This window comes from Mesocricetus auratus, unplaced genomic scaffold (assembly GCF_017639785.1).
Source record: "Mesocricetus auratus isolate SY011 unplaced genomic scaffold, BCM_Maur_2.0 Super-Scaffold_100044, whole genome shotgun sequence".
Classification (NCBI taxonomy): Eukaryota; Metazoa; Chordata; class Mammalia; order Rodentia; family Cricetidae; genus Mesocricetus; species Mesocricetus auratus.
This window is the reverse complement of record NW_024429221.1, coordinates 2,242,590-2,269,087: the sequence shown is the minus strand read 5'-3', so window position 1 is coordinate 2,269,087 and position 26,498 is coordinate 2,242,590. Positions and strand designations below refer to the sequence as shown.

The 26,498-nt window shown below is 43.1% G+C and overlaps 1 protein-coding gene across 8 annotated transcripts in view; it reads left to right on the top strand.

The window, feature by feature from the left end:
* Fat3 (FAT atypical cadherin 3) overlaps positions 1-26,498 on the top strand; it is a 576,218-nt gene that overhangs the window by 101,890 nt on the left and 447,830 nt on the right. For all 8 annotated transcript variants that reach the window (XM_040735214.1, XM_040735213.1, XM_040735217.1 and 5 more), the window contains one exon: positions 12,053-15,358. In XM_040735214.1, the coding sequence (XP_040591148.1) occupies positions 12,070-15,358 (3,289 nt within the window). In that variant the 5' untranslated portion in view covers positions 12,053-12,069. The remainder of the gene's footprint in view (positions 1-12,052; positions 15,359-26,498) is intronic.

Here is a 26,498-nt window from a genome sequence, read left to right as displayed (position 1 = left end):
TAGCCAAGAACAGAAAGAAGTTTTATCATAAAAAAATAAGATGGAATAACAAAAAACTATTTCATTGCAAAACCGTATAATTTAATTGTCATGTAATGTTTTTTGAGTGTTTCTGAGAGACAGGCAGACTTTAAAGAAGCCCTTAGGGAGATTGTAGACCACGTGGTTTTCATCTGAGATTCTATGAGAGGATGGTCAATAAGCGTGATCTTTAAACCATGAGAAAAATCACTCTGAAATGCCTTATTATTATAATCACCCTTTTTTGGTCTGGGAGTTGTACACTCAACCAGACATCCCTTGGGGTAAGCTGTGAGGTAACATCTCAGCTCACCACATCATTTGACATCTGAGGCAAAGACACTGCTGTTCTGCACTGCCCATGGCTCTTTTCCTCTGCATCTCTGACTCTAGACCACCTACAGGCCATTTTAAACAGGAAGATGTAAACCTCTGCCTGACGAACCAAACTGCACAATATCTTAAAACAATAATTCAAGAGATGCAGCAAAGTGAAGAGCTGCTATGCTCCATTATTATTCCTGTTATGCTATCTATTATTATTTACCAATTTGAATACTTGTTGAATGACAAATATTTATTCTTGCAGAATGCATGCATATAAGTCAAAAGGTGTATGCTCAAATATAGGGTCAAGGATATTTAGTTTAAATAGCTTCTCACTAGTCCTGCAGTTTATAATATGAGTAATGGAAGGGTGACGTTGCTGTCAAAGGGACACTGATAGATGACATTTTTCTTTTTGATGTGGAATGTGGTGATTCTTGAAAAACAACAGTGTAGCCTAGTGGATTCTTGAAGTGTTTGGCACACAGACTTTTCTGTTTCTAAATTTATATCATGTATTCATGTCTCCTAGGATTTGCTAATAGCACACAGACTTTCAAAAGCAGGCCTCTGAGCTTATATTTGTAATGTCTGAGTGACATTTGCTCAAAGTGGTCAAATCACCAGGGCTCCTTTCTTGGTTGGGGAAAAGAAAGAGGAAATGGGAGGCATGTTAAACAAAATAGAAATCTATTCTAAAGGAGCATTCAGACCTGAAGCCGTTGGGAGATGAGTTTGGTAAAAGGTTAAACAAACCTTCTCTCACTCTTGTGGGAGCTTAAAATAAATTTCATCTCCATCCATGTCAGCCTTCTTGTACAGCTGTCCCTAAACATCTGCTGTGGATGCTCCCCCTCATGGTTTACATATGCTTGAGTAAACTATTTATTTGTAATACATAATTAGCAGTAAAGTGTATACTTGGTTTTTAACTACATATACTCAGGGGTGGACTCGAAGAAAACTCTAACTATGTGTAATGAGTCTGTGAGGTTTAAAGCTTGCCAGAGAACCAATCTCACTTACTTTTTTCAGCAGCTGTTGATCATAAGGGTTGTTTTAATGTGTTTGGGTTATTGTAGCTTAGGGTGGAATTGTGGAGTTGTGCTCGGTCCTCCATCCAGGGCTTGATATCCCCTGCTCTGTGAACTAAACTGCAGAATAAAATCAGCCTCCAGGGCTATGGATAAGTGTGGCTGTCCAGATACTCAGAGGCTCCAGTCTTCATAGACATGCAGAGAAAATTAAGCAAACCTCTGGAGACACAACCCGGTGTTGACCTGGAAAGATCAATCTTCCAAGGTCTTGATTTTGTTGGCAGAATAAATGTTCCTGTAAAGAGTGAGATCTTACTGGGGTTGGGCGAAGACCGCACACTAGTTGGTGGGAGCAAATGGGGATTCTAGCTGTCAGGGTGACTGATGGTCCTGCCACATATGAATGCTTTGTGGAGAAATGAGGTCAAATGGTCCTACCAGCAGCAGCAGGGGTTCCCTTATTCTCTGTTGTAAGCAAGGAGCTCAGAACCCATTAGGTTAGCTTACTGGAGATGGGAACCATCTCAACAAAAAGCAGCAACATTTGTTGAAGGTCCCAGAACTGACCTTCTCTTGGGAACTTTTCAGTGGCAGCAGAAAACCGCTATCTATCTGTCTCAAAGTAACGGCACTCGTTCCTCTAATTAAATATCTCTGGAGTCAGCATTGCTGGCCTGTTAAGACAGTATTCAGCTTTAGGGGCTGGCCCATGTGATTCCACAGTGTCATCTGTGGCCTGCTTGCCCTGGCGTTTGTCAACAGCAAAAAGCTTTACATGTGTCACCCGCTACTTACTGAAGGTAAGGTTTCTATGGAGAATAATTGACTCCAGCTAATAAACACGATTCTGAACATTGTGAGACAGGAGAAACAAACTGAGTACTTATCTAACATGGGTGGACAATGTTTGGTGTGGATTCTTTTTTGTAATTAGTAGTCAAGTTGGATAATACTAATCAAAGAGTCTGATGAAAAAAGTTCAGAATAATATCAAGTGCTACAAAGAAAATATTCTGAGGCTATATAATAGGGACCGCAGCTAGTTCTGGAAGCTAGTCAGTTGTGTGCCTGTGTTTTCATGGTGGCAAATTGGGAAAGGGAAGAGAATTAAACTCGAGAAGCTTGTAAAAGAAGGCATCAACAAAAACAGAACAAAGGCCAATGTGGCCAGGAGGCAGAGAAAGCTTTGAAATAGTGTCCGAGATGGGACAAGATTTACCGCAATCCTTCAAATATAAGGACAGTTTTGGACTTTGTTGTTCTGGAAGCTTCAAAAAGGCTTTGAGAAGAAGCCAACTGACCTGGTGGCTGAGATGTGCTTAGGGTCAGGTGTCTAGATGACTGCGTATAGCAGAAGTGTTGGGGATGGGTTGAGCAGATAGATCAGGCTAGCAGGAAAGCTGGGGCAACTTGATACTGCTCTCCTTTGCCTGGAGTGCAAACAGTCCCCCGTTTCTGCCTGAGGGTTGATCTGCTCTGCCCCAAGCTCCTGACTTTGAACCTGTGCCCTGCTTTCTTTTCTTTATAAACTGGCCTTTTGAAACTTTCCTACATCTGAGTTTCATTTTCAAAAATCATAACAGGGATTTTCAAAAATGGGATCAGGAGAGAAAGATCTGCTTTGGTAATTGAACTTTTTTTCTTATGGTTTCATTTGCTCTGTGCTTGGGTTGATCTGGATAGGGACTCTGTGTAACCCAGGCTGGCTTGCAGTTCCTAATCTTCCTGTCTTAGCTTCCTTGGTTGCTTAGGTAACATGGTAACTTTATTTCAAATACTCCTCTCTCAGAAAGTCCCTTCACTACCAGACTGAATTCTCAGATTCAGAGAAGCAACAAGATTGACAGAGAGCCAGAGGAACCAAGCCCACACCTTTCTTGCTGTGCTCACATGCCTACTCCCATGACAAAATGTGCCCTCAACATTTGTCCTGAGCTCTGTGGTGGAGTTTCCTTGGGACAGTACTTGTTCGGGTCCCTTTTGGGGGCCTAAGTGCTCTTACGTACATTATAGGCTGCTGATTTGGAACACAATGCCAAATCACCCATTCAGTCCCTTGAACCTAAGGATTATTTTCCACATCAGAACCCGTCAGTCATCAGGTGTTGTGATGTGGAAGATGGGCAAGCTGAAGGAACCAAGTCTACACTTTTGCTGAGACATATTTGTCCGTGATGACAACGTGAGACTAGACTGGCAACCTAGATAGTCTGCAAATTTCTAGATGGTGTTCCCAGATCCATGCACAAGCTGCTTCAAATCCCCAGGGAACATTTCCTGTTAAATGTCTCTGAATAGTTCCTCTGCTGGCTAAGATGAATCTCTCCACGGTGTTCTCATCCTTCTCTGGGTAAAGTTGTTTGATTATCTCTTCCCATCTCTCATTTCAGGCCAGTTGTTATCTTGCGGTGGTCTTCACCGTATCCTGATGCGTTATTTCTTAGTTTCTCCCCATCCTCCCATTCTCAACCTTTACCGGGCAACAGGAAACAAGGAATGAGGTTGTAGCAAGCTGCATATCTCTTGTCTCCTTAGATTCACTTAGCAGCGATTACACAGTATTACCTACCGTTGGAGACCTCAATGTCTCTGCACTATATTCTGGTGTAAATGTTTGTCCAAATGGACAAGTGCCTTCAAACTTTCACCTGTGGTCTCCCCTGTCCAGAAGGTGGCCTGACCAGCGTGTAACTTCGGAAAAATTCAAAATCAAAGTGACTTTTATCAAATCTACAATTCTAGGACACCTGTCGGCACGTCTTCATTCAGTGCTTTGGGAAAGGGACAGTCAATACCCCTTTCTGCACTTATGTCTGTTAACCACCAGTCACCTCCCTTCTTCCAGCCCCACAGGACTTCCTTTCTTCACAGGAAAGAGGTCTTCTGTGTACTAATTCCTGTTACATTCCTCTTCCTGATTCCCAATGTTAACAGTGTTTCCCTCGGAGGAGAGCCAATTCTTCCAGGGACAGCCACTTGGGACAGATGGTTAAAGAAATGATGACTTTTAGAAGACTGCGGACAGAATGGGGCGGTGACCTATGCTGTTTCAGAATCTGTCACAGGGATTTCGAGGGTCCCCAGAGGGCATCCTCCCTCTCAGCTGTATTTGCCCCGACAACTACTGGAATTGATATTATTTAAGGTTATTTGTCCCATTGTCACACTTGGGGTCTTTTCTCTTTTACACACTTGTTACAAAGTAAACAGTGTCATTGTGTAAAGGCTTTGTTTGCTGTGCTTTTTTGTTTTAAACTTGACTCTAAGAGAATGCTAATGTGTTTACCCTTTGTTTTCTGTGAGAGGGGCCACTAGAGGAAAGCTGAAATCGGGATTTGTTTTTTCTGAAGCATTTTCTCAGACAGCCAAGTGCAGGGACAAGCTATATTCTCTCCATATATTTTGTTTCCTTACACTATGATGAATTTTTTTCTCCAGAGAGAGAAGTGATTTCTGAAAGCCTTGAAAACATGCTAATCTTTCCTTCTGATAACCCCTGCTTGAATTACTCCTGAATTTGAAGTGTTTATTGATGAAATGGTACTTGACATTAACCAGTGTTGTATGGAAATCTTTCCAGCACCTGGGGAGGAAATAAAGGAGGGATTCATAACCTGGGCCTGTGTGGCCATTTTCTTCTGAACGAACTTGAACTATTCTCTCTTCATACTGCCTGACTTCTCCTAGGAGGACACTCTAAGACAACAAATGCTTAGCAACAGTAGCAACAAGTCAGAATTTAAAATGTTATTAGTAAGAAAAGGATAACATCGTGGACTGATTGACAAAATCAACTGTGGGCATTGGGATTTCTGTCTTCATGTTGCATAATAATAGGTGATGTAGCCTTGTGAGTTGAATATCCTAGTTGCTTAGAAAGCACTGCCTTGAGGAGCACTCAGGGGAAGCAAGCAAAATTTTCCAGATGGAGAGAACAGGAAATCGGTGTTTGGTTTAACATCTCAGAGTAATTGGGGTTGTTTTTGACTTGGCTAAGTAAAAACAGCTAATACAGATCTTAGAAATATCTGGACTGCTCACCAAGCTTCATCTCCTAGGTCTGCTTTTGTACCTGGAAGAATGGTGTGCATTCTGTATTTGCTGCTCATTCATATGCTTAGGAAATATCATCAGGAGTGTGGAGCAGTTCTCCTTCCGCTAAACAGAGGGGTGTGCAGGGAACGGCAATTGGGGCAGTTTCTTGGGACATAATGCTCAAGTTAGTTAAAATGAGAATGCACCCCCCCCTACAGTGCAAAGGAAGAATAAGATCTGGCAGCTTCTGTGCCACCCCAGAGCTCCCTGCCACTGCTCCCCAGCCAGGTTCTACAGCACGCTTCATCCTGCCCAGACTGCAGATGCTTCAGAGGCGGAAATCAGAGCCTATAGGTATGTTTTAGGACTGCAAATGCACCACGGGGATCATAATTCACATGGTATATAGACAACAATCCATGAAAAGTCTAGGCCTGTGAACAAAGCCATGCTGTAGTTAATGATGGAATGTGCCCCCTTAAAACCAGTGAGACTCAAAGGACTCCAACAAATTCTTGTCACCTGGCAACAGTGTAGCTGCCATACCTTGTAGCATGGTGCCGTTCTCATAGGCTGTGGTGACTCTGGGCCAAGCAGTTACACAGCTTTGGTTGCTGCATCTCCTGATGGCGATTCTGAGGACACACACCTGGATAAAGGGTGTGTGACTATATTTACTGCATCCTGACTGCTTCACACGGGAATTCTTCTACTGGTAAATGCAGACACTAAATCTGCACCACACTTCATCCAGAGAGAGCAATGCAAGACTCCGTCTTATATGTGGCTCAGAGCCCAAGAAGGAAATGATTTATTTGGGACAGCTTAAAGGCTGTGAGGAATCCTAGGTTAAATGATTTACTTATGCCCTGCCACTATTTCCATACATTTTCTAAGCTGTAGTGCTGATTTGACTCATATTCACTTTAAAGTATTTGGAAGTATAATATAATGGCAATGTTCCTACACACACACACACACACACACACACACACACACTCTTCCATAGATTTCATGGTACTAGAAGGTGTCATGAAAACTCCCAAGGAAGGGAAGCAATCGATAGTCCTACTCAGATAAGCTGCCTATGGTCCAGAAAGGCCAGGATGGCAGATAACTCCACGGGTGCGGTGGAAGGATGGTCGTCCTTTCCTTGGCGCCTGAAGTAGAGTTCCGCTGGGTGCAGACCAGCTCAGTTTCACTACATTGAAAGTGAATCTTTGCCCATTTAAGACACTGTGGCAGGCGCAGGAAAAAGGAGAAATGGTGACCCAGTACTTCCATGCGTGTGCTCAGTCCAGTATGTCCTTTGGGTGCCACTTAAGTAGCTGAAACATAAGGGAGACAACACTGTCGCTAGGATCACCAACGTTCAAACCGCAGAGCAGAAGCTCTCCAAGTGGGCTGCCTGGGACAGGCCTCCTGGGAACTTAATAGACCTCTAAATTCTGAGAGCCACTGGCCTTAGGCCAATAGGCAGAAACTCATGAAAATGGACTAGAAATTCGAGTTCTAACAGGTCCAGTGATGGCTCTGGGAACTGCTGAGGCAGTACATAGACTAAACCTTGGAAGGTAAGTGCAATTTGTAGACATGCACAAGAGACCCAAGCAATGACAGGGGCCAGAGCGGTATTGGTGTCAGATTCCCACTGGAGATCTCAAGTCCCTTTTCAGCCTTGCGACTGGTGTGATCTTCAGCACACACGCACACACACACACACACACGCACACACACACGCACACACGCGCACACACACACACACGCACGCGCACACGCACACACGCACACACACGCACGCGCACACATGCACACACACGCACACACGCACACACACGCACACGCACACGCGCGCGCACACACGCGCACACACACGCACACAAACTTTTTTCTTTTCAGCCTTGCGACTGGTGTGATCTTCAGCACACACGCACACACACGCACACACGCGCACACACACGCACACGCGCGCACACACACGCACACGCACGCGCACACACGCGCACACACACGCACACACACACACACACAAACTTTTTTCTTCTTTTCAGGCACTCAGTAGCATGAGGCAGACAGCATGGTTTTATACTATTCCCTCATGTGTCACACAGGCAGTCTACAACTGACTTCAGGAGCAATGACCCACAGTGAAGAGCCGTTCCAAGCAACCCACAGAAGCAGATCTAGGGAATGCAAGTTAGATCTGCCTTTGTGATCATAAACCCCGGGACGACATGTCCCTGCACAGCCCTGTCTCTTCAGTGATGCTGACTTCGCCCATTGGTGTGCATCTGGGATTCAGGAATGGGAGTTTCACAGGAAGGATGCCCTGCATGGCCATGGGCAAACCATTGGTGTCCACTAGTTTCCTGTTTTGTGATATTGTTCCTCAATATCTAAGTAATTGTAATGTCAGTTAGTATTTATGGAACTGTTTGTCATTTGTTTCTTTATTGAGACAGGATCTTGCTCTGTAGGTAAGCTGGCCTCAGACTTTATGTAGTCCAGGCTAGCTTCTAAACAAGACCTTTTTTTTTCTCAGTCTCCTAAATTTGGGATGATGTGTAAAACTATACCCATCTCCTGCTAAACCTTGGGAGTAGCAGTAGGATCCATATAAACTCCATTAGACAGACAAGAGAACTAAGACTTAATATATATAAAATTTGACTCATGTTTCTCTGGCCATTGGGTGGGGACACTAATCTTCATAGCCTTGGGCCAAGAATGAGGCATCCTTTCCTTCCAACTTTTGTGTACCTATTAGAGAAGAAAATATGGAGTAGGTCATGCATCTCTTGCAGTGATTCAAGAGTTCTATTCTCTAAAATCTTCCTTAGTAACTGAATGTTGGTTAAATTCATATAATTATTTGTGCCAGGACTTATATTTTTTTAACCAAATCCTGCTGGGTGGGCACTGTTTTTCTCATTTTTCATTAATAAAAGTAGCTGAAGCACTGGTATGTTAAATAAACTGTCCAACTTTGCACAGCTAATGATAGAGTTCCAATTTAAACCCAGGTCATGTGTCAAAAAGCATTTTCTGTAACTTGAACAGCCTTTTGTTGGAGAGAGCTTTGCCACAGTGTACTTCTGCCTGGTGACTGGTCAGCGTAGAACAGTTGGAATTCACACATTGTTCTTGTCCTTCTCTCTCTCTCTCTCTCTCTCTCTCCTTTTCTCATACAATACATCTCGACCACAGCCTCCTAATCTTGTTTCCCTTAAGAAAAGAGCAGACCTTCCAAGGATATCAACTAAACATGGCATGACAAGGTGCAATAAAACTAGGCACAAACCCTCTTATCAAGGCTGGAAGAGTCAACCCAGTGGTAGGACTAGAGTCCCAGGATCAGGAAAAAGACACCCCCACTCCTACCCTCAGGAATCAATAAGAACTCCAAGCTATACAACCACATCACATATGCAAAGGACACAGCACAGACCCTTTTAGGCTCCATGATTGTTGTGTCTCAGTGAGCCCCTATGAAGCCTACTTAGGTTTTATGGCTGGGTTGGTGCCCTAGTCTTGCCTTGTTACACAAAATGACGCGTCTGTGCTTTAAATCCTCCACTACCAGGATTCCTCATCAGTGTAATGTTTGTGTTGTCCTGTGAGTTTCTACTGCCCTAGATTTCCACATTGCCCCCATTCCAGATGAAGCCAGTTCCAATCAAATCTTTCCATACTCTCTCCCTGCCACTTCATTTCCCCCACCAGGTCCCTCCTATTCCCATACTCACCCAGTCCACCTACAAAATCTCTTCTATTTCCCAGGGAAATCTCATTGCTACCTAGTCTCTCTGGGTCAGTGAACTGTAGTCTGGTTATCCTTTACTTTACAACTAATATCCTTTTATGAGTGAGCACATATCATGTTCATCCTTCTGGGTCTGCGTCACCTCACTCAGGAGGATTCTTTTCTGGTTCCATCCATTAGCCTGAAAATTCCATGATGTCATGTTTTTAGCAGCTGAGTAGTACTCCATTGGGTAAATGTACCACATTTTCTTTGTCCATTCTTCAGTTGAGGGACATCTAGGAGAATGCGCCATTTCAAAATGAGTAAGTCAGGAAAACAGAGAAGAAAAGTATAATATTCCTTCAGGTAGCTTTTATCTGTTCAAAAACTGCCTAAAGAGAACAGTTTTATGCTCAGAAAGCAGCATCACCAGGTTATCAACTCATGTCTGAGTCCTCACAGTGTCCATGTCACTGCTGTCCCTGCCCCAATGTCTTCCATCTTTATTCATTCCTTTAAAGGTAGATCTGCATGTTCTATGTGAGTCCCACACTGAGATCCACGCTCATAGTAAGAAGGGCTGTCTGGGAGCCATGCCAGAACTACCTCTGAAAGATAGATGAGCATCTCCAGATTGATGGCTCAGTGATTTCTTTGGGGATTGTATAAGAAATATTGATTATGTTGCTAAGTTGTAGAAAATGGGCTCTGGGGTTCAGAAGTAGGTGCTTTTTAAAATAGCCCAGAGGCAGTGGAATAAGTCAATGTGCAGGGCATCTAAGACTTCGTAACTATCACAGCTTCACAAACAGCTTTGGCTTCCATGTGGAAAAACCAATCCCTTGCTGAAATAACAGAAACTGTTATCTTGGCATGCTAAAACCAGAAGCTAGGGCTCTCATCTAGTGTTTGTCACAATTGTACAAAATCCCTAACTTCTCGTACACGCGTATTCCTGAACCTCTGAGGAAGTCTGCCAGGCAGCATTTGTGCCAGGTGAGGTTTTGTTTTCCTTCTTCAGAACCACAGATGTAAGTGCTGTCTGAGATAGCTTGGGTTTGACCGCTTAAGCTCATAAAAGTACTCTTGCTTAGTGGGGTTTTTGTTGTTGTTGTTGTTGTTGTTTTGTTCAATACAAAGTTCCACACGTAGTAATAGACTCTATTTAAACCCGTCTCTGAAGTATTTCCAATTGTATTGAAGACCACTCATTCTAGTTAATAAGAGAGAACAAGCAGCAGAGATCTTGCTGAGAGAACAGCTCCGTTTTTGAAAGCATCAGTTTTGATGAGTTAAGTTGAACAGTCTGGTTCCTGTGACAGCGCTCTTTGCTTTGAAGGATTCATGAAAGACGTTGTAAGAGGGCCCACCCCTCGATGACACAGAGGACAGCTCCAAGGAGACAGTATCCCAGAGGAGTGACCAGGGCTTGGACAGGATGGCCCTCCCACTTGTTGATGAGTGCTGGTTCCGAAATGGTTGGTCAGTGGATGTGATTTGAATGGACATACAGTGCAGTATTTGCTCTTGGGAGATCTGAGGAATGCATGTAGGGGAATTTTTCCCTTCCTTGGGCCCTTAGTTTCCCTTTTTGGAAACTGCATTTTTAAGCTGCTTTTTTAACCCGTGTAATTTCTGGACTCCCTCTGCCTCTCTCTTAAGTAAGGTGTGCTTCCTTGGGAAGGGGGGTCACCGAAGTAAGCATATTAAACCCTCTAGTTACACTGGAACTACAGGGTTATGCTCGCTGAGCTAGCATGATTGCTTCACGCACAGCGGCTGCTGCACTGGGTGCCAGAGACAGGGCTGGGCCAAACGTGATTCCTCTCAGTTTTTAATGCAGTAGGGGTGTGGGGAGGGACGTAAGGACAGGATTTGAGCACTGGGGAGTGAGTCCACTCTCACAGTTGGAGACGCCATGCTCTCCCGGCAAAGGGTGGACCAAACTGCTCCTGTGAGCAGGTTCCAGAGTTAACAGGATGAATGAGAAATAAGGCAGAAACTGGGTGTGTGCTCCGGGGAGTCCAGGGCTTCCCTTTGAGAGAATAGACTGTGGCCTTTGCACCTGCTTCTGAGAGCCTGCCTTGCTGCTCATCGTCACGGTGAGGCTGAGACCAGCGCCTCCGCCGGTTCTAGGCATCTTCAGAGGATGACAAGACAGACAGGTCCATCAACGCACACAGAATATCATTAAGGCTTCGGCTGGCTTCAGTGCGCGCTCGCTAGTGAGGGGACTACCACACTCGGATTTTAGGAGTGTGTACAACACAAAATACAAATCAAGTTCCCTCTTTGAAATGCCCAGGGGCAAAACAGAGTCCTTCAGGAAACCTACTGACTAACATCACCAGCTGCACTTCATGATTATATATCTGAAAGAGTCTATCTCTAACTTTCATTCTTGTAGCTACATTGTATTTTAAGAATGTACTCTGTATTATTTAATTTTCTATTGATAGTCTTTTAGTATCTTTTGAGTTTTGCTTTTTAGATTTTGAACTGTGTGGTAATGAAGACATCTAAATAGCTTCCTAGTATAATTATGTAAAAGGCTACTATAGGTCAAAGTTAAATGCAATGGAGGTCTCCAATTATCCATTTCTAAGTTGACCTCCAACATATAATAAATCTGCTGCCCCAAACTAATCCCAAAAGAAGTGGAAAGAGTCATTTAAGGAAGTTCAATCAAGAGAAGGTTAAATCCTGGTGACTTTGAATTCTTTATTATCTAATAGCAGTGAAGGTTCTGAGTTTTGTACTGATGCTTAAATGAAAAGATTTTACCATAAAGCCTTCTAAAAGTGTCTTTTCCCAACAGTTATCTTGTGTTTGCATCTCTTAATGTCTTCTCAATTAATCTATAACTTCTTTCTGTGTTTCCTTCCAGGATGGACGTGTGATGTGATGGGGGTGACTATGGGACACTGTGTGGGCACAAGGCTTCCTTCCTGCGTCCTCCTGCTGCTCCTGAAGCTGTTGGCCACTGTCTCCCAGGGGCTGCCAGGCACGGGGCCCCTGGGCTTCCACTTCACACATTCCATCTATAATGCTACCGTGTATGAAAACTCAGCAGCAAGGACCTACGTCAATAGCCAGACTAGAATGGGCATCACCTTAATAGACCTGTCCTGGGATATCAAGTACAGAATAGTGTCTGGCGACGAGGAAGGCTTTTTCAAAGCTGAGGAGGTCATCATTGCAGATTTCTGCTTTCTCAGGATAAGAACTAAGGGTGGCAACTCTGCCATATTGAACAGGGAAATCCAAGACAATTATTTATTAATCATAAAAGGTTCAGTCAGAGGAGAAGATTTGGAAGCATGGACCAAAGTGAGCATCCAGGTTTTAGACATGAATGACCTGAGGCCTCTGTTTTCACCTACCACCTACTCGGTCACCATTGCAGAAAGCACACCACTTAGGACTAGCGTTGCCCAGGTGACAGCTACGGATGCAGACATCGGTTCCAATGGAGAATTCTACTACTACTTTAAAAACAAGGTTGAGCTTTTTTCAGTGCACCCCACAAGTGGTGTCATCTCTTTAAGTGGACGGTTAAATTATGATGAGAAAAACAGATATGATCTAGAAATCTTAGCAGTGGACCGGGGAATGAAACTCTATGGCAATAACGGAGTGAGCAGTACTGCTAAGCTTTATGTTCACGTTGAACGCATAAACGAACATGCTCCAATTATCCATGTTGTCACTCACATCCCTTTCTCATTGGACAAAGAGCCAACGTATGCAGTAGTGACCGTTGATGACCTGGACGAGGGAGCCAATGGAGAGATCGAATCTGTTTCCATCGTGGCTGGAGATCCTTTGGATCAGTTCTTCTTGGCTAAAGAAGGAAAGTGGATGAATGAGTATAAAGTCAAGGAGAGAAGGCAGGTGGACTGGAAAAGTTTCTCCTATGGCTACAACCTCACTTTTCAAGCAAAAGACAAGGGGTCACCTCAGAAGTTTTCAGAACTAAAGACAGTCCACATTGCCAACCCCAAGAGAGACAGCATCCCAGTCAGGTTTGAAAAAGATGTGTATGAGGTCAGCATAAGTGAGTTTTCCCCTCCTGGTGTCTTGGTGGCCATAGTCAAGGTAAGCCCTGAGCCACTGGACGTGGAGTACAAACTATCCCCTGGTAAGGATGCAGAGTTCTTCAAGATTAACCCTCGGTCAGGTCTGATCGTCACAGCACAGCCCCTGAATAGAGTGAAGAAGGAAGTTTATAAGCTGGAGGTGACAGACAAGGAAGGAGATGTGAAGGCCCAAGTCACCGTCGGGATCGAGGATGCCAATGACCACACCCCAGAATTCCAGCAGACACTGTATGAGACTTTGGTGAATGAGAGTATTCCTGCTGGAACAAATGTGTTGACGGTGTCTGCCTCTGATAAGGATAAAGGAGAAAATGGCTACATCACTTACAGCATTGCCAGCCTGAACCTTTTACCGTTTGCCATTAACCAGTTCACAGGTGTGATCAGCACAACGGAAGAGTTAGATTTCGAATCCTCCCCGGAGACGTACCGGTTCATTGTGAGAGCATCCGACTGGGGCTCACCGTACCGCCATGAAAGTGAGGTGAATGTGACCATTCGGGTAGGAAATGTCAATGACAACAGCCCTCTCTTTGAGAAAGTGGCTTGCCAGGGAGTTATTTCATATGACTTTCCTGTTGGGGGTCATATCACAGCTGTCTCTGCGATTGATATTGATGAACTTGAACTTGTAAAGTACAAAATCATTTCTGGAAATGAACTTGGGTTCTTTTATTTAAACCCAGACTCTGGCGTTTTACAGCTTAAAAAGCCTCTGATGAATTCTGGCATTAAAAATGGTAATTTTGCCCTCAGAATCACAGCTACAGATGGGGAAAATTTCGCAGACCCCATGACCATTAACATCTCAGTACTCCACGGGAAAGTGTCTTCAAAGAGCTTCAGCTGCCGAGAAACTCGTGTGGCTCAGAAATTGGCAGAGAAACTACTCATTAAAGCAAAAGCTAATGGGAAACTGAATCTAGAAGATGGATTTCTTGACTTTTATTCAATTAATAGGCAAGGACCACACTTTGACAAGTCTTTCCCCTCTGATGTGGCTGTGAAGGAGGACATGCCAGTTGGAACTAACATCCTGAAGATTAAAGCATATGATGCTGACTCTGGCTTCAATGGGAAGGTCCTGTTTACAATATCGGATGGAAATACAGACAGTTGCTTCAATATTGATATGGAGACTGGACAACTTAAAGTCCTCATGCCCATGGACCGAGAGCACAGAGACCTCTATCTCCTCAACATAACCATCTATGACCTTGGAAAGCCACAGAAATCATCATGGCGATTGCTGACTGTCAATGTGGAGGATGCTAATGACAACAGCCCGGTGTTTCTGCAGGACAGCTACTCAGTCAGCATTCTTGAAAGTTCGAGTATTGGCACCGAGATTATTCAAGTGGAAGCAAGAGACAAGGACCTGGGTTCTAATGGTGAGGTAATGTACTCCGTTTTGACAGACACACAGCAATTTACCATCAATAGCTCAACTGGAATTGTCTATGTAGCTGATCAGTTGGACAGGGAATCCAAAGCCAACTATTCTTTGAAAATAGAAGCCAGGGACAAAGCAGAAAGTGGCCAGCAACTGTTTTCTGTTGTCACCTTGAAGATCTTTCTGGATGATGTCAATGACTGCTCCCCAGCTTTCATCCCCACTAGCTACAGTGTGAAGGTTCTTGAAGATCTCCCTGTTGGTACAGTCATTGCTTGGCTTGAGACTCAGGATCCTGACCTTGGATTAGGGGGTCAAGTGCGATACTCTTTGGTCAATGATTACAACGGGAGGTTTGAAATAGACAAAGCAAGTGGCGCTATCCGCTTGAGCAAAGAGCTGGACTATGAGAAGCAGCAATTCTACAATCTCACAGTCAGGGCCAAGGACAAGGGGCGGCCTGTGTCTTTGTCATCGGTGTCCTTTGTCGAGGTGGAGGTGGTGGACGTCAATGAAAACCTGCATATGCCCTATTTCCCAGACTTTGCTGTCGTTGGATCTGTAAAAGAAAACTCACGGATTGGCACAAGTGTGCTGCAGGTGACTGCCCACGATGAGGATTCTGGTAGGGATGGAGAGATCCAGTACTCCATAAGAGATGGCAGCGGTCTTGGGAGATTCAGCATAGATGATGAGAGTGGTAAGTTTAATGTTTTGTGCTCAGTGTGTCCTTTCAACTCTTCTATTTGCCAGTGTTGGAGAAGGGATATGAATCATCACCGCAGCAGATGGGGAAGATTCTCTGTTAGAGGAGACACAACACAGAGCATGCGCATGTCTTAGAATGGCTTGGCTTCTAAGTCAATCAGTCTGCACAATGCCCAGTGAGTCTCCTATCTGTGTTGTGTTGTTTCTCCTTGCTCAGCACGGCTGTTAGGAGGTTGCATTCCAAGAAGCTTTATAGATCATTGTTGCCCCTGGTGATTGTATTACTGACCCTCACCAAATGAATGCTCCTGACTCAGTAATTACATTTGAATTAGCTTTAAATTAGAAATATGAAATTGATTTTCAAATGCATCTTATATATGAATCTTTCCCTTTATAGTAAAACTTTGCTGTAGGGAATCATTGCCTGGTCTTTCATGTTGAGCGTGTAAATCCAGCCCTTGAACAGGGGGCATTTTTACTCTCATGAGCATGGGACTTGAAAAGTATTTCTGTAAATTCTATTCATAAAAACTTGGTTATAAGACATCTTTGAATGTTAATAGTTTATTTTTATATCGTTTTCCATTATTGAAAGTGGCATTTCTTAAATCTAACATATCTTGATTATGGTTTCTTTTCCGTCCACTCCTCCTGCTCTTCCTGTCTACCTTCCCTACCATCTGGATCCATCTCCTTTCTTCCTCTCACGAGAAAACCGTGGTCTATAGGATAATAATAAAATAAGACAAAGCAAAAGCAAACACATCAGAATAGCACAAAACAAGCAAGCAGAAGGAAAAGAGACCAAGAAAATACAGATACAAGAAACAAAAATAGACAGAAAGACCACTCATTTGCACACCCAGGAATCCCATAAAAACAAAGAACTGGACGCCATAATACATATGCAAAGGATCTGTAGGATAAAAACAGAGAGAAATAAATAAATGATAAAAATAAGAGAAGGAAGGAAGGGAAGGGAGGGGAGGGGAGGGGAAGGGAAGGGAAGGGAAGGGAAGGGAAGGGAAGGGAAGGGAAGGGAAGGGAAGGGAAGGGAAGGGAAGGGAAGGGAAGGGAAGGGAAGGGAAGGGAAGAAGGAAGGAAGAAAAACAGGTTCTGAGATATCAGTATGCGACAAGGAATCTCAAAAGATGCCTTCTACTTCATTTTCTGTTGGCCATCTGCTGCTGGACATGTGGCCTACCCTTAAAAGCAACTGATTTCTGCAGTATACACCCTTGGAGGAAACTAAGTCTTAATTTTCAAGTGGTTATTAGTGGTAGATAGCTCCTGGGTTAGGAATGGGGATGCACATTCACGTCTCCTTTAGGTCTAGTACTCCATCTTTGAATGTTAATAGTTTATTTTTAGAGCATTGCAGACCCTGTGCATGCTGCCTCAGCCCCTGTGAGTCCACAGGTGCAGTAGTCCCATTGTATTTAGAAGGTCATGTTTCCTTGGTGTCCCATGTCCCCTCTGGCTCTTACATTCTTTCCACCTCTTCTTCTGAAGGATTCCCTGATCCCTAAGGGGTAGGATTTGATGGAGGCATATCATTTAGGGCTGGGTGTTCCAGAGTGTGTTACTCCTTGTATATTGTCTAGCTGTGAGTCTCTAGATTTGTTCCTATATGCTGCAGGAGGAAGCTTCCCTGATGAAGGATGACCAAGGCACTGACTGATCTTTGAGTATAGCATAAAGTCATTAGGAGTCCTTTTATTTCTATGGTCCCTTAGTAGAATAGTAGTTTTCAATTTTATCCTAGGTCCCTGGAGTATATAGTCTCTGGTTCTTGACCAGCCAAGCAATGTCAGATATGGATTCCACCTTGAAGACTGGACCTTAAGTCAAATCCAATACTGGTTGGATACTCTCACAAGCTTTATGTCATCATTGCCCTAACATATCTTGCAGGCATAACACCATTGTAAATCAAAGGGTTTGTGCCTGTGTTATTGCTTGCATTTTTCCGTTTGTAATCTGAAGAGTACCTTCTGGAACCAAGAACTAGTCTGTAGTTAGGGCAAGACTCTTTGTAAGTACCAGCTCAACTTTTCTATGTTCAATGAGCTGTGTAGGTGTTGTATTCAGCAACAGAGCCTTCCTGCAAGTTTGTGAAGAATGACCAATAGTCCTGACAGCAGCATGAGTTGTTAGAGGGTTCATATGGGATCACTTTGGCCAACAACACTATTAGATGCAACCCAATCCCAGTACTGGAACCTTTATTTGGTGACAAGAGATGTCCAGTTGGGACGCTGCCCATATTTGGTGATTTTACTTAGATTCCCTTCATAATGTAGACATTTTAGAACACGCCTATTGTATTATATTTCCATAGTAGCTCTCCACTGGCTCTTAATATTCAGTGTCTCTCCCCATATTCCCTCCCCCTCCCGACTTGCTCCTCTTTTTCTGTCCCCCTCTTGGGCTTCCATAACTATGTATTCCATCCCCCCCTTTTTACTTCCCCAGTCTCCTACCTTAAATATAATCTCTGTGACACTATGGATTACAGTCCGGTTATCATTGATTTAGCAGCTGTTTTCCACTTACATGCAGCAAATACACACCATGTTTGCCCTTTTGGGCAAACTCAGAAAAATTATTTTTCTAGTTCCATCCATTTAGCCGAGAATTTCGTTTTTGATGGTTGAGTAATATCCCTTTATGTAAACATAATACATTTTCTTTACCCATCCAGAAATTGAGGGGTATTTAGGAATAGAGCAGCAATAAATATTGTTGAACAAACATTTCTGTGACAGGATGAACCATCCTTTGAGTATAAGCCAAAGAGTGGTATAGATGGATCTTTTTTTCTTCTCTTTCTTTTTTTCTTTAAATAAGAAACAATCTTGTTTTACATGTCAATTCCAGCTCCCTCTCCCACCCCTCCTCTCCTACTCACCCCCTATCCGATCACCTTTCTGCTCAATGTCTTGTGCTACTCACCACCTTTCAGATTGGAGCAAGAATCCTGGGGATTTGCTCACAATGCATGATCCCTGGCAAGGTCCAAGATTATAAATGGGTAGATCTCAGTTGAGCTGAGAAACTTTGTGTCAATTCTCTAAGCATTCCTGCTGCAAGGGATTTGAAAGTACGGCCCTAACCCTGAGCTCTTAGGAAAGGGTCTGTCAGAGTCTGTATTTTTTCTAAGGACTATTTTTTCTCATCCCTTTAAATGACAGATGATTTAGTTCAGGTGCTAGGCACATTTTTTTTCCTAATCAAATTTTACAATCAAAATTAACCATTTACTTTTCCTCAGTGACAATCTTTTTTCTGATGGTTCCTCAACCTGTTTGTGCTTCAATAATTATGGGAGCTTGTGCCTCATAAAAGGGAGGTGCTGGGAGTAGTTGATATACTTTGTAGAGTTGTGTTCTTGACTTTTCGGTGCTCAGTGCCCAAAACCACACCTTTAAGGTTCTTTACCGTGCACTGGCATGTGGTAAATGTTCAATAATATTCACAGTAGCTGGATTAACTCTCCTCATGCTACATTGAGTCTGATCACAATTTAAGTCACTAGTGTGTGAAGTGTAATTTAATCAGTTTTTCCTTCACAAAGATTGAATTCTCACTCTTTGGCACAACAGGAATACATTTTCCTGACTACTCAGAGGTATAAAATTGTTCAAGAAGAGCACAATGTATGTTTTCAACTGTAAATGAATATTAGATTGTTTTGTAAACTACAAACTACAGGACAAATTTCACTTATTTGTTTACTTGAGGTTAATTGAAGAAATGTTTAATCAAGACAAACCAATTCTAGCTTGGGACGTCAATCAGAGATAACTGAGAAGGTTCTATATTAACCATTATTGTTATTTGTTCCTCCCACCCACTGAAACTCTATGAAGAGCCAGGCCTGGAGCAAGTTGCTTTTAAAGGCAATGAGGTGGTTTCAGAGGTGTTCCCACTCAGGATCATGTGTCCTGGTTCAGAGATTTGAAATCCATTGGAAAAGGTTCTAGATTTTACACCATTTCCCTTCCTGCCTCCACCAAGCCATCATATGCAATCCCTGCGTCTTCCTCACAAGAAGGGATACTTGGACTTAGAGCGACTCTCAAAAACTCCACGTAGAACCCTCTCATATTCTGAAAGTCAGTGAGCATCCTTAGGAAAACTCAGCACTGATTTGGGATATAGAGGGACAGTCTGGCGGTGTCTGAAAGTCAGCGTCCACCCAGATCCATGGGTCCGGATCTAATAGCCACTGGGAGCAATATGATGAGATGCATTTCATGGAAAAGAAGCTGCGAGGGCTCCACCCTCATAAATAGGATTCATAACCCCAGGATAGTAGTGCAAGGGAACTTCCTTCCCTCCTATTGTGGGAGGATACAGTTGAAGAAGCCATCTACGAGGAGCAGGCACTTGCCAGAGGAGGGGGCACTTGCCAGACATAGGGTCAATTCGCACACTGATTTTGGACTTGCCAGCTTCTAAACCTGTAAGCAGTAATTTTTGTGTTTGTCAATAAACTACACAGTGTAAGGCGTTTTGTTGTAGAAGTCCAAGTGGATGACAGCTCCTTTATTAAGGGAGAGAGAAGATGAATGAATCATTACTAAATGATGCCGCAATGATCTTATCTCACATAAACATAAATGGGAAACACTAGGCAGACACTAGTGATGTAAAAGAGATGCAGGTGTACGGTGTAGACCTTCCAAAGCGGTGGTCTTTCCAGAATGTTGCAGGGTAGCAATGTTGATGCTTCCTGAGCACTGTGTGTCTATGTGCCACATTCTTCATAAGATGCTCATATATGTAACCACACGCAGAAGTCCTATGAGCCAGGGGTCGTTTCCTCGAGGTCTTACTCATCTGATGTTGCAGGAGAAGGTCACATGCACAGTGTGTTCATCTTCATCTTTTCTTGTACTGGGTCTCTAGCAAACATTTCTCCAACTTGTCTGGACATGGAATGCTTTATTTGTTTTACTTTTTCAATTATTTTTATAGGTTCTATAGAAGCCAGGGACTGCCTGGATCTAGCTATAAGCTCCAAAGAAGAGTCTGAGACATATTAGTTATTGAAAAAGTAATTGCTGTTTTAGATGACATATTCCAACAGCAAGTAAGTGAAACTTTATACCCTTGTAGGTACGTTCATGTGACTCTTCAGATCTACTCTGTATCTTGTTGTGTGTCTAGAAGACTATAGGCGAGTTTGCTTTTATCTTCTCTGAAGTAAGTGAAGCTTGAGCACAAGGATGGGCTCAGGGTGCTTCTCCTTTTGACTCCTTACACAGTAGGTGCTGTGGGCATCCCTTGGTGGATGGGCAGCCTGCTGTTACTAGTCCTGGAATATCAAATGTAAACTGTTGATTTTCCTTGAAGTCCACACATGCTTTTGTTAGTAGCGTATTGATTACACGCTTGCTTCTTACTCAGTTTAGTACTCTCTGCAGTCTGCCTTCTTCCAGGATGCTAACTGCTAACATACTTTTCTTAGATAAATGCTTTTAAAACAGATTGAAGTTTAAATGTATTTTGAGGACTATTTTCTAGTTGTTTTTATTAAATGGGGTTCCCATAACCCTGGTATGATGGATTGAGGCTCTGAAGCAACAGTAGAGGTGGTACCAATCTCTTTTACAGGCAGGGACATAAAGCATGTCTTTATCCTGCCATCTAACTCCTGCCCTGCATCTCCACTATCACAAATGGACACCGTTTGCTTTGTGAAAGGCCTAGTTCAACCAGCTGCAAGAGAAAGCAGTTCGGTGGACAGCAGAGTGACCTGAATATTTCAAGCTCTCCATCATTGTCATGCTGTGCTTTGGTCCTATGAGACAGACGCATCTCACCTGGTGGTCCAGGGAACAATAAAGGCATGAGCCGAGTAGTGTGTATTTAGTTCCACTGAAAAAGGGAGGCCAGTGCTATATTTAGAATCATTTCTCTGCAGTCTCTGATTACCAGGTAACTCAGAAGGTGGATACAAACCGAGAAAGGGAAGTTTTGCATTGTTAGAAATAACTGAAGAGTTTTATGCAGTTGCAAAAGCCGTGAGTCCAACTGAGGTACTATCCCCACAGTAGCATCGTTGACTTACTATGTTGTAAGTTTCCCTTCCTTTAGTTCCCGATGCACTGGAAGCAATATTTATCTTATCCATGTTTGCTTATCTTCTCTACCATTCTTCTAATTGCTGGTAACTCCACTATGATAAGGTCAGGATGAACAGACTCGTTGTTGTGGAGACTTCAGCATAATTCATGACAACTTTGAACCGAACAATGTTCCTTGTTTTCATTTACTTGGGATGTAGTATTTTACTAGAGCATGTTTGACTCAAAAAAAAGCAAAGTTTCTGGCCCAGTCTTCCCTTAAACCTCCCTTGGGATCAGACCAAGCAGAAGAGGAATGGAGTCATGATCAAGCAACAACAGAAAATTTTCTTGGTTCTGGAATGTCTGAGCATAATGATTCCCAAGAAAAACAATGAGGCTTCCCAGTGGAGCTCTGCACCCTTCCCAGTGTTCTGATGAGCTTAGGGGCTGTCATGTATGCCAGGCAGGAAAGACCAGGGAAGCATCTAGGAAATGATGGATAGCGAGTTTCTACCACAGTTTTCAGCAGGTGCTTTTTCCTCGACCTTTTTTCAGCTGTTGGCTGGAGGCCATTTAGCTTTAATAGAGGACTGATGTTTACGTCTGCATTGTGTATCAATCTTGGGCTTTTATTGTCCACATATAATCAGTAAATGATGAGAGTTAACGATGACCATAAAGAAGTAATCCCAATAGGGTAGCAGGCTCACCCCCTGAAACATGCGTATTCTTTCCTCTGTGTGAGGTCTTCCCTTTACCTTTGAAAATGGACACAGGCAGTAGTGAAAGGGCATACAACAGTAAGGACCTGTTCCTATTTGTGCATCAGGCCATGCAGAAGGTGGTGGGATAAACTTTCTGTCCTCTGTGACTTTGGATAACTTGCATCCGTTCAGTTTTCTAACCAGCATAATTTTCAGAAGTGTTTTGCATGTACCTTGAAGGATATTTTCATTTGTCATTACAGTTAGAAGAATTATAGAGTTTGTTTCACTGAAATGAGAATGGGCTGCAGTCTGTATTTTCAACTTGCCAGGGTTTTTGTTTTGTTTTGTTTTTATGAAAGTACACCTTACCTAGAGAATATCTGCAAAGAGTTGTGAGTAGGCGTCGGTTCAATTTATATTAAATTCTGCACGCTGCTACATGAGTTATTGAATATAATAGGGCTCTCCAAATTTTCCCACTGGACACTATAGGATTTAGTGGTTCCTCCAGGCCATTCTTTGTGATTAAATTCACAGATTTTCATTTGCATAGCACAGTTAATATTCTGGTTGCTTTTAAAAAGCAACATACTGGCAAAAATGATAGCTGGTAAAGTATATTGACTATGAAACACAGAGACCTTAAAAAGTACATAAAATTTGAGAAATTAGATAAAAAGTTTAGGTATATACAATACACACACACATTAAAAGATAGTTTCACCAGAACATAAAGCCAGAGGTTTACCGCTGGATCTATAAATTATTTTTTCTGGCCCTCTCCTTCTTCCTTCCAAAATTCTAATACTAACTATGCACCTGTTCTCTTGTGTGGCAGAACTTTGCACAGAATGTGTGGTGGGTTAAGTCATGGGCATGTAATAAAGACATAAAAACCCGCAACAGTAAAGTATGTCATACACAAGGGCCATCAGCATCTGAGAAAAACCCGACACAGTAAAGTATGTCATGCACAAGGGCCATCAGCATCTGCCAGCCCCTCTTGTGGCCTTAACATTACAGATGATTTCCATGTGGTCTGAAGTAAGACTATCTGAGAGACACTTGGAACCCCGAAGTGAGTTAGTGGTAAGATGAAGGTCTTACGAGGCAACCCCAGAAACGAACCCAGCTTCCTTAGGGCCCAAGACTCACCATCAAGTGGCTGAATTGAGGAAAGAACAAGTTATGACAGAAAAATTGTATGGTTTTGCAATGAGGAAAAAACTGTACTTCCATAAACTGGAAAGTTCATAAATACCACAAACATAATTTAAACCCACAGAAACAACATGATACTTTACTGATCAAATCCTAACATTTGCCTACACTTTTGACTGCACGTTTGGTTTGCTTGCCTCTCTGTAGTATAGCAATTTTGTAATAATTGCTGTAGAAAGCATGGAAATGCTATTTACTTATCTTGCATAGTGGATGGCTGAAATCTGTTTTTTATTATTGAGAGTTTAAGATGTATTTTTCCAGGCTTAGTTGTTATTGGTAATTTAACATAAACTTTCAACCTTGCTATCAAGTTTTGGAAGATATTCTATCAAACTCTTTTTAATATGCACTGTCACAAATATTTTTACCACTAATGGGACACAGGCCCGGACTCTATATAATAGGAAGGACAACGCAGCATTTCTCTTTTATTGAACCTGCTTATTAAAAGAAAGCAAGTCACAGTGCATACACAATATTGGCACTTCGTCCTGCAGCAGAAAGCATTCATACCGACTGTGGTAGGAACCATGCCTTCCTGGGCCTGGTTTGTATGTCTTTGGCCTTGCTGGTTTTCCTTAGATAGCTTTCTGGGTCTTTCCCTTTATGTATAGATTTTCCAGACCCCTGGCATGCTTGTAGGTACCTTACATATGAAGACTACAATGGCAGGGATATGGAGGGAAAGAAGAAAGACAGCAAACAACATCAGTAAGACTGGAACTTTGGGAGCTGGAGACATAGCTCAGTGGACAAACGTCCTCCTCACAAGCATGAGAACCTGAGTTTGGGTTTCCAGTGTGCACATACAAGCTAAGCATGGCTGAGATGACTGGAATCCCAGTCCTGTGGAGATGAAGACAGACGGGAGGGATGCCCAAGGCTCACTGCCCAGCTAGTTTAGCTGCACTGGTGAGCTCCGGGACAGAGAGAGACCTTGTCCCAACTCATAAAATGGAGGGGGATGAGGCAATGGCAGAGAAGGTAAAGCATTTGCGGTTCGATTACATGAACTGGAGTTTGGATTCCAGAACTCAATGCCTGTAATTCCAGCTCCAAGGGAACCCAACGCCCTCTTCTGGCCTCTGTGGTCACCTGTGTGACACAGACACAGATACAAACACAGGCTAAAATAGGTCTCAAAATAGTACATATAAGATGGATACTGACTGAAGGAGACACAGACATCAACCCCTGGTGTCTGCCTATGAACACACATAAGCCATGTGTATATACACATACAGACACATACACATACAGATACACACACTTACATACACATATACACAATTACATACACCCATACATATACACATACATACACACAGATACACATACACACCTACACAAACACACATACATGTATACATACATACACACACACAGAACTCACAGTTCTCCCGCTCCTGAGTATGTGCTGAGATGTGACTGGGAAGCTCTTGTTGAGTCACTCAGACAGCAAAACTGCAGATGTTCACAGATGCTGAACTTAGGTCAGAATTCTAAACTTTATAGACACAAAGTGTGAGTCAAAAGAATATAATCGTAGCTTAGTTATTTTAGGACTCCATAAATTGGTGGGATTCCCTGAAAAGTCAGGATGTAAGCAAATCTGCTTTGAGGAGCCTCCAAAGCCTCCCTCAGAACAATTTGCTGCAATCTATAGGAAATTTATACTTTGCCCATAGCCTGATTATGTTAGTTTGTACATAATTCTAACAAAATCGATTTCCACACACATAATCCTGTGACATTTAGAGACTGCAAAGCAGAAATTCTTTCCAAAATAGGTCTGTGAGCTACGATGAGAAGCAGACAGCAAATGAGATGCATAGACCAGTCCCACCCACCATATATTTTATTACTAGATAGTGAATTAGTGTTACCTCACTCTCCTCCAGGAACACCTGCAGGTAGACACCACTGTCTTCCACATCTCTCACATGAGAAAAACAAGCCTGCTTTGACATTTCTTTTCTGACTCCTTCAATTTTGTGATGGAGCTGCAATTTGGGCCAGCCAGGTCAGCGATGGATTCTGAGAGCTTAATCAGGGTACTTTAGTCATTTTCTGGATTAACAACCCCAAGCGTCCCCTAAGGGTTTAAACCAGAAAGAGTTCATCACTTCATTACCACACAGTGAGATAGTGATCATTGTAATGAAAAGACAGGATTATCACCATTGCCCAGGTTCCCCATGAAACAGAGCTGGGAGAAGCCAGGGTATCTGATAAATCCCAGGGGTGCCATCCCAGGGGAGCAAAGTAAGGAGAATTGGAGGCCAGGCCAGATGAAGGGAGTCCAAGTGCACACTGGCATGCCACTGCATTGCTCTCAGCTTCGCAACTACCATATTGTTTCTCGGTCCCCTGTGTGTCTGCAGGAGGTCACAGGGAACCAGGGGGTAGGACAGTTTCAGCCTGGACCTAGAAGAAAGGTGAGCAGAGGCTAGCTTTGGTGTGTCCTCTTCATGCCTGGCTGCATGCTGACATGATGTTGCTCACAGGGAGGTTCCACCTCCTCAGCTCAAACTTCTCAGATGTGCTGATGTGTCTGGGTAGCTGTCAGGGAAGCCAGAACTTTCCTAACACAGTTCATTCATTTGCACCTATCATCACCTCCATTCTCTTGGTGGGTGCTGTTGGGAGTGGGAGGCAGGGATCTCTGCCATGTCATGTCACTGAAGAGTTCCAGTTACGAAGCAGGATGAGCAGTTAAGTATTATTGTTGCCTTGGAGCAGGCTTAATGCCTCCCGAAGAATAGGCAGAAAACTGAACTGTGCTTTGAAAAGATTCTATACCCACAACAAACCAAAAAGCAAGGCAAAGCACACACATTATGATGCTTGCTGGGGCGAGGGGGGGACATTTTACTACTCAGAAACTCATGACACAAAGGACACATTTCCCAGCACTCTAGGTTGTCAAAACTCCTCACCTCTGGACCCTTGAATTTTTTTTTAAAGATGTATTTACTTATTATGTATACAATGTTTTGCCTGCATATATGGCTGCTCGCCAGAAGAGGGCACCAGATCTCATTATAGATGGTTGAACCACCATGTGGTTGCTGGGAACTGAACTCAGGGCCTCTAGAAGAGCAGCTGGTGCTCTTAACCG